Below are 16,423 nucleotides of genomic sequence, written 5' to 3'. Positions count from 1 at the left end.
ACGACATCACCTGTTCGCACTGTTCTGGCCTCAACAGTGCTCTACCACGAGTCCCAGTAACTTCAGACATGAACCTAGGGAGTGTAGCTCTGCGGCGTTCCCCTGCTCCCTCATCAGCAGGTGGTGTCTCACCCCGCCCCAGGACCACGGCCTCTGACCCCTGCAGTAGTTGGACGCCCACGTCCCCGCCCTCGTCCTCTACCCCTAGCCCTCGGGTTAAACATTTTTAAAATGAGAGTTATAACTTTTTTTTTTTTTTTACTTCTTTTTGTTTTTTTTGGTGTTTTTTTGTGTTTTTTTTTTTTTTTTGTGTTTTTTGTTTTTTTTTGAGTTTTTAAAACCAAACAATCCTATCCTATTGCTATGGCTATTTTCTAGCCAAGTATCAAAGGAAGCACACTACTATGCCAGATGAGATGACACTGAGTTATTGCCTAATAGAAATCCAACCCCTACTGAATTTTGCCACTTCGGCCTTTGCTATGGATATGTGCGCCACTAAGCGCAGAACACAGCGGTCGCAAGTCTCACTACAAATTGCTCAGAATTGGCAAGTACATGCACTGCAGAAACTACAGCCACCAGCAGATCAACCAGAAATCAAATATATAGAACGCTACTGTAGGCTTCAAGAAGCTGTTTGTATTCTCCTATGGCTATTTTCTAGCCAAGTATCAAAGGAAGCACACTACTATGCCAGATGAGATGACACTGAGTTATTGCCTAATAGAAATCCAACCCCTACTGAATTTTGCCACTTCGGCCTTTGCTATGGATATGTGCGCCACTAAGCGCAGAACACAGCGGTCGCAAGTCTCACTACAAATTGCTCAGAATTGGCAAGTACATGCACTGCAGAAACTACAGCCACCAGCAGATCAACCAGAAATCAAATATATAGAACGCTACTGTAGGCTTCAAGAAGCTGTTTGTATTCTCCTATGGCTATTTTCTAGCCAAGTATCAAAGGAAGCACACTACTATGCCAGATGAGATGACACTGAGTTATTGCCTAATAGAAATCCAACCCCTACTGAATTTTGCCACTTCGGCCTTTGCTATGGATATGTGCGCCACTAAGCGCAGAACACAGCGGTCGCAAGTCTCACTACAAATTGCTCAGAATTGGCAAGTACATGCACTGCAGAAACTACAGCCACCAGCAGATCAACCAGAAATCAAATATATAGAACGCTACTGTAGGCTTCAAGAAGCTGTTTGTATTCTCCTATGGCTATTTTCTAGCCAAGTATCAAAGGAAGCACACTACTATGCCAGATGAGATGACACTGAGTTATTGCCTAATAGAAATCCAACCCCTACTGAATTTTGCCACTTCGGCCTTTGCTATGGATATGTGCGCCACTAAGCGCAGAACACAGCGGTCGCAAGTCTCACTACAAATTGCTCAGAATTGGCAAGTACATGCACTGCAGAAACTACAGCCACCAGCAGATCAACCAGAAATCAAATATATAGAACGCTACTGTAGGCTTCAAGAAGCTGTTTGTATTCTCCTATGGCTATTTTCTAGCCAAGTATCAAAGGAAGCACACTACTATGCCAGATGAGATGACACTGAGTTATTGCCTAATAGAAATCCAACCCCTACTGAATTTTGCCACTTCGGCCTTTGCTATGGATATGTGCGCCACTAAGCGCAGAACACAGCGGTCGCAAGTCTCACTACAAATTGCTCAGAATTGGCAAGTACATGCACTGCAGAAACTACAGCCACCAGCAGATCAACCAGAAATCAAATATATAGAACGCTACTGTAGGCTTCAAGAAGCTGTTTGTATTCTCCTATGGCTATTTTCTAGCCAAGTATCAAAGGAAGCACACTACTATGCCAGATGAGATGACACTGAGTTATTGCCTAATAGAAATCCAACCCCTACTGAATTTTGCCACTTCGGCCTTTGCTATGGATATGTGCGCCACTAAGCGCAGAACACAGCGGTCGCAAGTCTCACTACAAATTGCTCAGAATTGGCAAGTACATGCACTGCAGAAACTACAGCCACCAGCAGATCAACCAGAAATCAAATATATAGAACGCTACTGTAGGCTTCAAGAAGCTGTTTGTATTCTCCTATGGCTATTTTCTAGCCAAGTATCAAAGGAAGCACACTACTATGCCAGATGAGATGACACTGAGTTATTGCCTAATAGAAATCCAACCCCTACTGAATTTTGCCACTTCGGCCTTTGCTATGGATATGTGCGCCACTAAGCGCAGAACACAGCGGTCGCAAGTCTCACTACAAATTGCTCAGAATTGGCAAGTACATGCACTGCAGAAACTACAGCCACCAGCAGATCAACCAGAAATCAAATATATAGAACGCTACTGTAGGCTTCAAGAAGCTGTTTGTATTCTCCTATGGCTATTTTCTAGCCAAGTATCAAAGGAAGCACACTACTATGCCAGATGAGATGACACTGAGTTATTGCCTAATAGAAATCCAACCCCTACTGAATTTTGCCACTTCGGCCTTTGCTATGGATATGTGCGCCACTAAGCGCAGAACACAGCGGTCGCAAGTCTCACTACAAATTGCTCAGAATTGGCAAGTACATGCACTGCAGAAACTACAGCCACCAGCAGATCAACCAGAAATCAAATATATAGAACGCTACTGTAGGCTTCAAGAAGCTGTTTGTATTCTCCTATGGCTATTTTCTAGCCAAGTATCAAAGGAAGCACACTACTATGCCAGATGAGATGACACTGAGTTATTGCCTAATAGAAATCCAACCCCTACTGAATTTTGCCACTTCGGCCTTTGCTATGGATATGTGTGCCACTAAGAGCTAAACACAACGGTAGCAAGTCCCCCTGCTAATTCCTCACAAAATGGTAAAAGATGCAAATTAAAATAAAAAAAGTAGAACGTTATTGTAGCCCTAAGAAGGGCTGTTGGGTTCTTTGAGAATCACTCCTGCCTAACAGTAAGCTAATAGAACACCCTAACGCTTTCCCTGACCAGCAGCAGCTCTCTCCCTAGCGGCATCCAGAGACAGAATGATCCGAGCAGCGCGGCCAGCGGCTAGTCTATCCCAGGGTCACCTGATCTGGCCAGCCAACCACTGCTATCGACGTGTAAGGGTACCACGTCATGCTGGGTGGAGTGCAGAGTCTCCTGGCTTGTGATTGGCTCTGTTTCTGGCCGCCAAAAAGCAAAACGGCGGGAGCTGCCATTTTCTCGAGCGGGCGAAGTATTCGTCCGAGTAACGAGCAGTTTCGAGTACCCTAATGCTCGACCGAGCATCAAGCTCGGACGAGCATGTTCGCTCATCTCTAAACATGGCTTTTAGAGCACAGCATGTGGTTTTTTTATCCTGAAATCTGGCAAGTCTGTCAGTAATAAATCCCCCTGTCTATTAGAAAGTAGATTTGGCATTAAGTGAAGTGAGTGAGCTGGGTGAAAATTCTTGAGGGATACGCCTTAGCCGCTATATTGTGCATTGGGTGTATCTAATCTTTGTTTAAAATACAGAAAATAACAATTGTGTGTAAAGAACACAGCAAAGAATGTATGCTTTTAAAACACAAAGATCAAGAACATTTCTATATCTTAAGATTTATTTACACTGTTATGTTATTTTATACTTTTTGTACAATGGTGGATGTCTTCCAGGTTAAACAACAAAAACAACATATTATTAAATATTTTAATCTTATGGTTATGTACCAGCCCAATAGAGATCTGGTTTTGTCTTCTGTTTTGCTTAATGGAGGCCTTTCGATTAATCTGATGCACGAGTTCTCTGAGTATATACAGCAGTGTGAATGTGGCTAAAGAGCAACACCAAATATGGGTGTAAGGAAATGTTAATACATTCATAAACACTCAATGACAGCAATCACAGATCATGTTTGCACCTTGGGGCACTGGATGAAATTAGATGTGTTAGTACTATATAGATTTAACTGTTTACACTGTGAGATAATACAAGGTCACATCTTCCCATAGTTGCCAGTTTGTGCCTCTGTATGGTTAGAACTGGAGGGAGGAAAAAGAGGAAACTGAAGTCTAGAAAGTGGCTCACACTGTGGAAACACTGTGGCCCAGATTTATTAAAGCCATTGCTTGCAAATGTATTTATATAGTGTCCAAAACAAATTTGTGTTGCAGCTGCCCTATTCCCAATCTGCCGAAATTCTATACATAAAAGGGCGTTCTGGTGCTCAGTCGGTCCGCGCGACACATTTATCAAGCAGTTTTTGACACTATCAATATTAAAGGTGCACCAAGAAAAGTTGGTGCACTCTATCGGAGCAGTGCAGGGAGCGACAGATTCATGAAGAAAATGAAACACATTTCATGAATCTGGCGCACGGCACACAGTCAAACTGCACACAGTGCAGTTTGCACTATTTTCTGACAAATGTGGGCCCGTGTGCTTCTGCAGTGCATGGAGCAAGGACAATAAACAGAGGGTAGAGATGAGAGAACCCTTAGTTTCAGTTCCGGTTTACCAGATTGGCAGATGAACAGCCAAGCCAACAAATTGATTACCCTTGCTACTAGCGATGGCCATGGCTAGGGGTGTCAATTTCCCTGATTTCCCTGGCTGTTCATCCACCAATCCAGCAATACATCCGGGTCGCATGGCCAAACCCAAACTCCCCTCCCCTCCAACCCAAACTAGGGGGAGGGGAGATCTGCTCTGCTCATTGTAACAGCGAATGAAAAGCCTTGTATAAATTCCTGTTCTAGTGACCCAGTGGTATACAAATGAGATCATGATGGGTGTAAGCTGTCCAGGTCTTAAGACAGTCAAAATCATAATCCCTAATCCAATGTGCTTGATAGTTGATAAAGTATTATGTACTTCAACATTTAGTAGGCCTTTAAATGGGTTTTCCCATGAAAGAAAATTCTATAAATCTCAATCCTCTAGTGATGTTTACACAATAAAGATAATTTTAATCCCTTACTTAACAATTTTACTCAGTTCGCATAGATGCATGTGCTGTTACATTCCAAATATTTACATTGTATTTTGTATCTGTAAACTTAATTTGTCCGTCTCGGGATTTCACTGTTTTACTGCAATTCACCAGTCTAGCCCTCCGTATCTCAAGGCCGCTTTTAAATGCAGCAGTCAGGCAGACTGTAAAACAGATGCATGACCAGACCTCCATGACATGTTTAACATGCAACAACATCTTCAAGGGTTTGAGGTCAGTTACAGTGTGTGTCAAAGCTTTATATAACTTCCTTTTAGTTAATCGATGCATACATACCTACCAATAAGTGAACAGTTAAAAGTTTATTTAGGTGCATGTACTGTGGATGTACAATAGACAAGGCTTAAAGGGTTTTACCCCAAACAAAAGTTACGGCCTAACTTGCTGATTAGTGAGGGTCTCAGTGATGAGATGAGACCCCCACAGATCACGAAAATGAGGGGTCCGATGGGATCCCACGTACCTCCATTTGACCCATTTTCGATCCATCAGACTAATGGAGTAGATGGCTGCACATGAATGTTCTGCTCCATTGGAGGGGTTGTCCACTTTCAGCAAATAATTCATACTGTTTGTTTAAGGAAAAGTTATACAATTTTCTAATTGTATGCATGCTCTGGCGGGAATGTAAACCAGGAGCATAAAGAGTTTACAGTTGTGCATTTCTCTCTATGTTACATTGTTAGTATGGTTGAAAAAGACACACGTCCATTAAGTTCAACCAAGGGAGGCATTCAAAGGGCTGAGGGGAAGGGGTTGTTAGGGAATAAAATTCTATATAATGATATAAATTATTATTATTATTTCGCTGAAAGGAGGCAGCTAGGCCTTTTTTGAAGCCCTCAGCAGTCTCTGCAGTGCCGAAGGCTGGCTATTGCACTGATTCTCAGTTCATATAGAAAAGAAGCCTTGTTGCCTATTTTGAGTGCCTTTGAGTCTTTTGATGTGCTATAATCTGGAACAATTTACATATTTTTTGTATGGATCTTTAACTTTGTTCAGGAAGACAAACAGGAGAGTGAGCCCTAAACTACAGCCCCCCCAAAAGGCCCTGATTGCTTACTAGAAATCACCCTGAACAAAACACTTAAAGGAAAGCAGAGACTCTGGGGCCCATGTGTCATAAGTCTGGCTTTTTCCGTCCGTGTATCTTAGTGGTTTTTCTTTATTGATACATGCAGCGTTTGGTCTGTAGTGAATTTGAGTCTTTTAAAGCAAAAGTTGAATCTAGTTCCCCAGCTAATTTCTACATCTGGTCAGGGGCAGCCATAGATTTGCACAAAAATGTGCGACTTTTTGAAAGAGCCCTTTATGAGTATTGACCCGTATTTGCCTTGTGCCAGTTACACCACAACTTCTAAATCTAAACGATTTTTAAAGGGGCATAGGAATAGTAGGACTATTTTATTTAGAAACATTGGGCTGTAACCCATCTGGTCCAGAAGCCTTTTGCACATTTATTTTATTGAGCTTAGATTGGATCATGTCTACATTCAGGCAGCCGGGTACACTAAAGAATGCACTGCCGGCAATGGTACTACTTACTCCAGATGGTATCCATTCTATAAACATGGCTAAAAAATAACATTTAGTATCTCTATCTTCTCTTGATCACAATTTCCCATGTTTAGTATATTGGGTTTTTTTGAAGTTATATAGGTAAATAATTTTTTGGATTGGTTTTGATAACGTTGGTGACATAACTTTTGTTTTGTATTTCAGCTGTTCTTGATAACTTAGTGTTATATAACTATTAAGGCTTCAGGTGACCTTTCAGATTAATTTTCTTTAAATGCCCTCTTTTTATTAAGTGCCCTGTTAACTGTAGCTATAAGTCACATAGGGTGTAGTTTTGAAGGACTTTACTTATTGGGGCACATTTACTAAGGGCTTTGTGCCACACTTTAGTCAGACTATTCACATTCTTCATGGCTAAAACAGCCTGCACAGGTATTTAAGAAGTGTGTGCGCTGCGATTGTGGGGCACCAACCCTTTGTGGCACAGATGCACTGGCTTCCATACAACACAAAGGGGGCATGTCCGCGGATGGTCCACTGATTCTCACTGAGCGCGGAATTTAACTTTGAAATTGTGCTGCACTCCCTATGTTAAAGATGCATCACAAAAAAGATAGTGAACTCTGTCGGAAGCGACACATTCGTGATTTCAGGTACACAATCTTACTGAATCACTGCACGCAGCATTATAGACGGACAATGCACTTTCAGTGAACTCCAGTGGAGTTGTAAGTAAATGTGCCCCATTATCTATCGTAATAAATCTATAATTATAATGCCCCAGTATTGATTTGCATGTCTCCCATTAACATTAGTATCATCATCTGACAGTAGCTGATCTCAATCTATAACCTTAATGTAGCACTTAACCCCTTGCCACCTAAGCCGCTTTTCAACCTCCTGATACAGCCCTATTTTTAGAATCTGACAAGTGTATAAGTGGTTATAACTTTGGAACACTTCAATACATCTGAACATGTCTGGGGTTTGGGTGTGTACCCGTCACCCAAGTATATTGCCGAACAGCAATATTAGAATATTAATGCCCCTAGCAACTAGCCATGGCTTTGATTGGGCATTGCTGGATTGACTGTACGGCTCCATGTCCGGGTTTTGCTAGGTGCACCTGAATGCTGAACCTAAACGAGAAGTTTTGGTCCACTCATCTCTACTTGTAACATTTCATGCTCGATTTTGATGGCACCTTTCCTTTAAGTTTACAACTGTAGGCTCCAGTGATGTAACTATGGATCTGGTTGAATGTAAACAATCATACCTCATTGGTATAGTGCGGCACGGTGGCTAAGTGGCTAGCACTTCTGCCTTGCAGCACTGGGGTCCTGGGTTCTAATTTCACACAGGTCAACATCTGCACAGAGTTTGTATGTTCTCTCTGTGTTTGTGTGGGTTTCCTCCGGGTACTCCAGTTTCCTCCCACACTCCAAAACATACTGTTAGGTTGATTAGATTGTGAGCTCCATGGGGACAGGGACCAATTTGCCATGCTTTGTGCAGCGCTGCGTAATCTGTAGGTGCTATATAAATAAAGAATTATTATAAATAAAGAATTATTATTATTATTATTATTATTGGTTCAATGAGGCCTTTTTTTCCTTGTCTTGGTTGAGCCTAGGATTTTATATGAAAGAGTTATCTCATGGTCCTATAAGCAGTGAAGCATTTCCCTAGAGTAACTACAGTGGGAATGCTGAGGGCCAGTCAGTTATATTATATGGATTAGATAAAGTATAACTGATACAGCTATCGTTACAAAGCCACTTTGCTCTCTGGAATATAGACTGGTTTAGTGTGTTGGGAATTCCCAAAATGGAAAGGGGTTGTGTCTATATATGTTGTGTGTAATGTTCTTAATTTTGATGATACTTCTATAGTATAGAATAACAAACAAACCAAAAGTGTATATTTTGTATACTTTTGACATTATGAAAGATAGAAATTATGTGTTATGAATGTTTTGATATATTTTCTGGAAATTTTTTGGCAACAGTGTCAGGAGGAGCATCCTGGTGCATAAAATTATCTTTGGAATCACCATTTAAATTTTTTTTATGGATAAAAATAGGCTTCTAACAGCCCTAATTAAATTAAAAAGCCACAATTAAAAAGTACTGATGTTTTCATTGTTTTTATGACAGTTGACTTTGCATTTACCAACAATACCAGTTTGTATTTGTTATTGTTTTTTATGCAGGCACACATATCTACACGCTGAATGGCACAGATCCTGAAGGCTTCCCAGTATTTTATGATTTAACATTTGAACCTGGATCAAAACGTTATTTTTCTATTGACACTATCAATGGAAATGTCACCCTGATTGAAGAACTAGACAGAGAAGTAAGTTTCTCAAACATACTGTAAATATTAATTAGACATGTAGAAATTATTAAGAATCTCTTTGGGCATGAACACATTTTTATCACTACAAACAACTCTTTTGCAGTCTGATACTGCAACCATACTCTTATCTTCTTGCTAAGCTATAATGACTAAAATATATTGATTATAATGTGGAAGGGATTATCACTGCAGGATCACACTACAAAGATTTTGTATTCTGTTACCACTAGGACACGAGTTTATTAACTGCAGATTCAAAATGGAAGAGTATTTAAAACCAGCTAACGACCAAGTCACTTTTCCCATCAAACACATTTTAATTTGTTTTTCATACATGCAAATAAATGAAACTTATTAAAATTATTTTTGTAAATTAAAACGTATAAAGGCCATAAGATAGGAAAATATTCCATGTGTAAAACTAAGCTTAATGCTCTGTGTTATATTTTTGTGATTTCTCTCATTACAAGAAACAAAATGAGATAGAGGCGATTGTCAGCATATCCGATGGAATAAACAAGGTATGTGTAATGTAAATGTTTAAGATTGTTTTCAGAGTATGTTGGATGTGGGTTGAAAGCACAGTTCTTAAAAGTGTTTTCAGGGCCCTAGCTATTAACAACCTCTCTATATGATAATTCATTAATACCTGATCAGTGGGAGTGTGATTGACACCTAGCACCCTAAATGCAACAGAAACTGTGTCACAGGACAGCACTAGCAGGGGACTACCAGATTGACTCTGTATGGAGCTGTTCTATTTCCACAGGTGCACCCTCCCTACCCACCAAAAGCCAATTAATGATCTTTCCAATAGATAGGTTATAACCCGTTTGGGCTATTAACATACTCATACATAGAAAATAGGAAAGATTCATTAACCTGTCTATGCCAGAATTCTGGAGTAGTTTCTGCCTGAAATTTATTATTGATTTGAGACCATTTTCGGGCAGTTTTCCAACTTGTCTGAAAAAATGGATGTGGCTTTTAGGGTGAAGGGGCCTGGTCAAACCCTGAAGTCAGAAAATTCAGATAAACTAGACCAACTAAAAGCTAGTCGAAAGAACTACACAATTCTACACTACTCCAGACACATCACCCAGCATTGGGGTGCACGTTCTTTCTAATGCAAAGTCAGACAGAAAACTGCCGCAACCATGGTGCAAACAATTCTGTGTTGCAGTATTATTTATGGGCTACATACTGATATTATTTGCAATCAGTCATCAACCACTGCGGAGGACAGATAGAGAATGAAGAATAGTTTATCTCATACCAGAGTAACTCACTGGGGGGAAATTATCAGTGTGTTGCTCGGTATTACAATCTAGAGATTCGTCACTTTGTAGTGTGGTGTGGTACTTTTAGTTGGTCTAAAGAATGGACCATAATGTGGGCACTGCCTTTTTCTTTTGGCTCACAAACTATTTCCAACCTATTTACCCTTTTCCAGACATTACATCCCCTTAGCCAGACTAGTTGTTAAAGTGTAAAAAAAATGGTTCAAAAGCCTTCATAAATGTGGCCCAAAGCACTTTAGACGCAAATAAGCTCAAATAAGGAAGAAGTCTGGCACATGTGGATTGATGAATCTCCCCCAGTATGTTAGAATATGTTTATTAAAAGGTTCTCTCGTGTCACATTGAACTGGTGATAAACATGTTTTAGAGGAGTAAGAGGAGTTACTTCAACTTTTATAAAGCTAAAACTCCTATTATACCTTGGAGTCCTGGAGATCAACAACTCCTACACTACAAATTATTCATCAATTATTAACATTAATGTCTTGAGACATTGAAATAATCTTAGGCTTAATTTTCCTGAATTCATTGCAGGTATCAGAGAGAGTCCGAATTTTGGTGACAGATGCCAACGATGAGAGCCCAGAATTCCTGAATACACCTTATATTGTGAATGTTCCTGAGGTAAAGCTTAACCTTTCTCACAGTTTTTTGGTGGGATGATCCAAGGATTCCATTAACATTTTGGCACTATAGTTATAACTAGAGAACAGTGGGGCCTATTTACTAAGGTCCCGCAGCCGCATTTCCATCGGGTCTTCTGACGTTTTTGGGAATCGCGGCGGGATTGCGTCACACACGATTGGATTGTGGCATAATTGCGCCAGCTTTCATGCAACACAAATCAGGGTGCGCGCTGTTGGACGTTCCAACGAATTCGGACAATGCGCAGATTTAAAATTGTGTCGCAAGCCAAGCACTTACATGCACCAGGAAGAAGAAGGTGAACTCCGGCAGACCTGATCGGGGAAGCGACAGACGCAGGATATTGGGCACACGCTGGTAGTGAATCGCGGCAGCTGTTCATTCTCGTCGGGGAACGCACCTCGGGGATCGCGCCGGGACAGGTAAGTAAATATGCCCCACTGTGTTCATTTGGAGATTGTTGCTCTGTCTAGGGTAGAAGAAGAAAGGTGGAAGAAGAAGGTGGAAGAAGAAAGGTGGCTGAAATCAGCTGGAGCTGGAGAAACCAGAGCATTCCTAGGGTTTTGTACCACTGATTACATTACTTTTTGTGTTTTCTAGGACACTCCTTCCGGCAGTAGCATTTTCCAGGTAGATGCAGTAGACAAGGATTCAGGATCGGGTGGAAGTATTACATATTTAGTACAGGTACATTATTATTTTTTGCAGTTAATTATATTTTCTGTTTATTCTTCTTTGTTAGTGTGGATATGCATATATTTGTTTGTGGCGTCAATGACTTAATTATTTATTTATTTAAAAAATATATATGTTGGACTTAGTAAAGGAGATTTCTAGGTACATGATCCATGAGTGTGCTTTATGTGTCACCCCTGCTGATCAGCTATCATACCATACAGTTAGAGCGGGAAAAAGACTGCTCAGGCTACAGTGTATCCGGGTGGAAATTGTGTGGCCCCCATGTGGTTGTATACCTGAGGTCTGACTTTGTGTTGTTTGCCGGTTTTTGCCTTCCTCGTCTGAAAAAACGTTCCATGTGTCATCTCTATGTCATCTGTTTGTGCGGATCCAGAAGTTTGTGTGGAGGTTGGCTTAAATGATCTAATTGGCTTCTAGAGTCTATGTAAACTTGGTAATGTGATGAATTTCTGGAAATGTGAATTACATCTAAGTAACAGTACACAAAAACAGTGTTTTTTTTGGTTTTATGACTTTTCCACTCACCTGACAAAGTAAGCCACGCCCAATTTTTTAGTGCCTGATAGACCTTTAAAATCAAGATGTCAACATATAAAAAAGTTCCAATTTTAAAAATCACAGGAAAGTGGTTCAACTTTTGTAAAAAAAAAAAAACCCCCAGTCCAGATCTGACGAAGGCCAACATTTAGAAGGGGGCTGCAGAAAAATTAGCAACTTTTGTGCGACTTTTTTTTTTTAAAAAAAGGAACAAAAATCAATAGACACACATACCCAATATATCACCCTCTAAGAAAAAAAGGATAGGGCCTAACTTGCTGACCAGTGGGGGCCTCAATGCTGAGACCCCCACAGATCACAAAAGCGGGGGTTCCGATGGGGTCTGTCAGAGTAATGGAGCAGACGGCCGCACATTACCATTCTGCTCCATTAACCTATATGGAGCTGACTGAGATCAGAGAGCCTGGTGCTCGGCCATCAGCTCCATAGTAATAAATGGAGAAGAACTGTCATGCGCGTCCTTCTGCTCTATTAGTCTGAAGGAGCGACGAGGCGTCCCATGGAGTTAGGGTCCTAACTTGTTTGTGGAAAAACCCCTTTAAACAACACTGTGGGATGTACCAGAGTAGAAATGTTGTTAGGTTATACAGCAGGTGTACAACCTTGTAGCATTTCCTCTACATAAAAATGCCACAAATAAGTTAATACTGCAGCCGGGGAATTTTAATCTATACTATGTTGCTTTTGGGATGTCCATTCTGCTTTCTGCCATTTTCTTAATTGTGCTATGTGTTGGCAAAGCAGTAATTCAGTCTTGTTAAGGGGACACAAAGCCGTAGGGCATCATCAGCTGATATAGTTTTGCTCCTTTTCTTTGTTTTATAGTCACTTTTTGTGTGATAATGTCTATAACACCTCTTCTCAAAATAAGATGTACAGTTTTTCTGTGAATAACACATCACCTTCTATAGGGATGTCCTAGCTGGAGTATCTGTTAACCCCTTTTAGTATGTACAGTATTAACATGCACAGAGATCATTGTAATCCAATACATTTCTAAGAATTTTATAAGTACAGGCAGTCCCCGGGTTACGTACAAGATAGGTTCTTTAGGTTTGTTCTTAAATTGAATTTGTAAGTAAGTCGGAACTGTATATTTTATCATTGTAACTCCGCCCAAAATATTTTTTGGTCTCTGTGACAATTGGATTTTAAAACATGCGGGTTATCATAAGAACCAGGATTAATAATAAAGCTTAACTGTTATAGCTGTTTATTGTAGCCTAAGGCTAAAGTATAGTAAATTACCAACCTCCAGAGGTCCGTTTGTAACTATGGGTCGTATGTAAGTCGGGTGTTCTTAAGTAGGGGACCGCCTGTATCTGGATATGTTGTACTTAATAAAAGTTGTACTTGAAGATATATAATAATTTTTAGTAGATCTAATTTACCATAAACCACCAAGGTTTCTTAGTACATTGACTAGAGAAGAGATGTCTGGCAAGATGTATACCAGATTCAGAACCCTTAAGGCATAACATGTCTGGTGCCTTAGAATCTTCCACCTTCAAGTTTCCCACATGTATGCAGTTTTAAAATATTAAATCTTAGATACTTGCCCTTTGTTCTTTGTGTTTCAAGTATCTGGAAGAGAAAATATTAGATTTCATTGAATAAAATAAGTAAAAAAAAATTTCTGGTTATTTCCAACGTTTATATTATATGAATAAATGTGATTTCATTCCTTTTTATTAAAAAATTCCATTATACACAAATAAATAGAAGATGCTCAACCTTGGATTTTATGGATCTCAGAGGTCGAGAGTTCAATACCTACTCTGGTATCTCACAAAGAATGAAAATTATTATAGCACCAATAAAATGTAATACAGATGCTACAGATTTCTGTTTATTTGCTCGATTTAAAATTATGTGTGTCAAAGTAGAAAAAAACTTGACTTTAAAGATAAAATTCAGCAAAACAGTTGGGGTCATGAGTATTTGCATTAGAAGTTATATTTCAATTATGCTCACCATGCTGTATTCATGTTTAATATTATTTTGCCGCATAATTTGGTTTAACTGTCTTTAGTGGTGCCATTATTTCTCAAATATGTTGTCATTTTCTGAACAATTAAGAACTTTATTGTGGTAATATTCTTATACCTGTTATCCAAGGTCTCCTTTCTTTTAAAATCAACTTTTAAAATTATGCTAAACAGCCATAAGGGCTCTGGGGGGCACCTCTGTGCTATGGCTTCACACGTTGTTAGAATGTCTCACCCTGCCCCCTGCTGCCTCAGCACTTCCCCTTCCCCCTGTCTGTTGTTTTGTCATGGCAGCAAAGGAAGTTACAGCCCACAGTGGGAGGGGGGAGTGCTCCCTACAGAGTTCAACAGCCTATGAGGTTGATTTTAGAAGTAAGGAGGCCATGGATAAAAAAACTAAGAAGATTACTTTGTCCACAATGCCTGGTTCTGTGAAGTTATATGCAACTCACCTGATGTGAGTCCAATGATAATAATGCAGTCCTGCAGATGCAATGTTCATTTTATTTTTATTTTTTTTATTTTTTGTATGTTTCCAATCAGTCCATGCTTTTTGTAATGGAGAACTGCAGCTAAGCGGCTTGTAGCAAGGAAGATTAGAATGTCTTAATTTTACTTACAGTAAATGAAGCAGTAAGCTGTGTTGAGTTATTTTCAGCAGTGGTGTCCTGAGCAAATACAACACTCTAAAAAAAGATCATTTATGACACATATAACACCTTTATTTTCAGGACTTGCATAGCTCCAAATTCACAGTGGATCGTCATAGTGGTGTTCTTCGTATCAAATCCGGGGTGTCATTGGACTTTGAAAAATCAAGAACTCATTTTGTAACCGTCTTAGCCAAGGTATATTGTTTTTAAAAAAATATGTTTAGAGTTAAAATGGTTCACAGAAACTCAAAAAAAAAAGTTGCAAAAATAAAATCTAAAAGCAACATGTCATCTCTTTAATCCCCACCAAGCTTTGTGTACTTGCCACAAGCTCTGACCTCAGCTCTCTTAATTAAATAGTGAGTAGTTTGTTTTTCTGTTTTTCTTGTTTAGTTTATTGCATTTGAACAATTTATTTAAAATCTTTCCTCCCTAATTAATTAATCAGCGGTTTTGCATCAGTCCTTCATTTAAAAATATAAATAGATGTTTAATAATTCCTTGTTTGTATTGTTATGAACAGTAAAACTGTGAAAAATTGAATTGTATTCCCGGATTGTACCTGGAATAGAGCATTGTGAGAATTTATGGAAATTGATGTGTTTTATCATCTCATTATTCAAACTCCCCAGTCCCTCCCCTCTTCTGTAATTTTTAACCAGAAGCCTACTACTGCTCTTACTCAGAAAGGTGGGGCTGTACAGAAGTTTAGTGAAGAGATCTCACAAAATTACACAAGTCCAGCTACAATCATGGAATACATTTTTTCACAGTCCGGCTAGTAACTAACAACAAACACAAATCTACAGATCTCCAGGGCCAATACCTAACACTTGTAGCATTGTTTGTTCAAACTTTCTGGAAGACTCTATTTAAACATATATCTGAAAATCTCACAATGTTACGGCTCTTTCACTTTGTGTCTCAATTTGTGTCCCTGTCTGCAAAATAACTCAAGGTTTAACATTGCTTTGAAAACATCACACCGAGTTTTTCAGCCGCATGAATGAAAAACAAATGGTGGGGTTTCATCTTTTTTTTTTGTGGACCCATAGACTTCTATTGCTTTCCGTGATTAAAAAAATAGGACATGATTAGAAATGTGGGAAATTGTTGAAATTCCGTTCGACCCGATTCACCGAATGTTTTGAAAAAATCATTATAAATCACGTTAAAATAACAGGTATTTCCTGGCTGCAGTGAGCCTGTAGGGTGTTGTAGACCATTGTGCCATGCTTGAATATGCATAGGGAGCATGGTTTGGTCTTCAAACAATGCTGTGTTTTAGTACATAATAGTACATGACAGCCGCCACTCTTAGAATTGCCTGGAAAGCCACAGAGTGGCACAATGATAGAGTGTAGAGGTTGTGGCAACCGGTAAGCCACAGAGTGGCACAATGATAGAGTGTGGAGGTGGCGGCAGCAGGAGCCCACAGAGTGGCACAATTAGAGATTGTGGAGGTGGTGGCATCAGCAGCAGGAGCCCACAGAGTGGCACAATGATAGAGTGTGGAGGTGGTGGTAGCAGCAGCTAGAGCCCACAGAGTGGCACAATGACAGAGTGTGGAGGTGGCAGCAACATGGAAAGCCACAGAGCGGCACAATGAAATAGTGTGGAGGTGGCGGACAATTCCAGTCCCTGGTAAAGATGGTAGGAGGCAGATGGAGCAACTGGCAGCAGATGTGTGGCATCAGGTGGATGGCAGCATCAGAATAG

The 16,423-nt window shown here is 39.9% G+C and overlaps 1 protein-coding gene across 2 annotated transcripts in view; it reads left to right on the top strand.

Annotated features, from left to right (window-relative positions):
* The window catches only part of CDHR1 (cadherin related family member 1), an 88,859-nt gene that overhangs the window by 7,736 nt on the left and 64,700 nt on the right, over positions 1–16,423 (top strand). For both annotated transcript variants that reach the window (XM_072129274.1, XM_072129275.1), the window contains exons 3-7: positions 8,712–8,857; positions 9,331–9,381; positions 10,696–10,785; positions 11,407–11,493; positions 14,783–14,899. In XM_072129274.1, coding sequence (XP_071985375.1) covers positions 8,712–8,857; positions 9,331–9,381; positions 10,696–10,785; positions 11,407–11,493; positions 14,783–14,899 — 491 coding nt within the window. The remainder of the gene's footprint in view (positions 1–8,711; positions 8,858–9,330; positions 9,382–10,695; positions 10,786–11,406; positions 11,494–14,782; positions 14,900–16,423) is intronic.

Source organism: Engystomops pustulosus, chromosome 11 (assembly GCF_040894005.1).
Source record: "Engystomops pustulosus chromosome 11, aEngPut4.maternal, whole genome shotgun sequence".
NCBI classification, from domain to species: Eukaryota; Metazoa; Chordata; class Amphibia; order Anura; family Leptodactylidae; genus Engystomops; species Engystomops pustulosus.
This window is presented reverse-complemented; position numbering and strand designations above follow the sequence as displayed.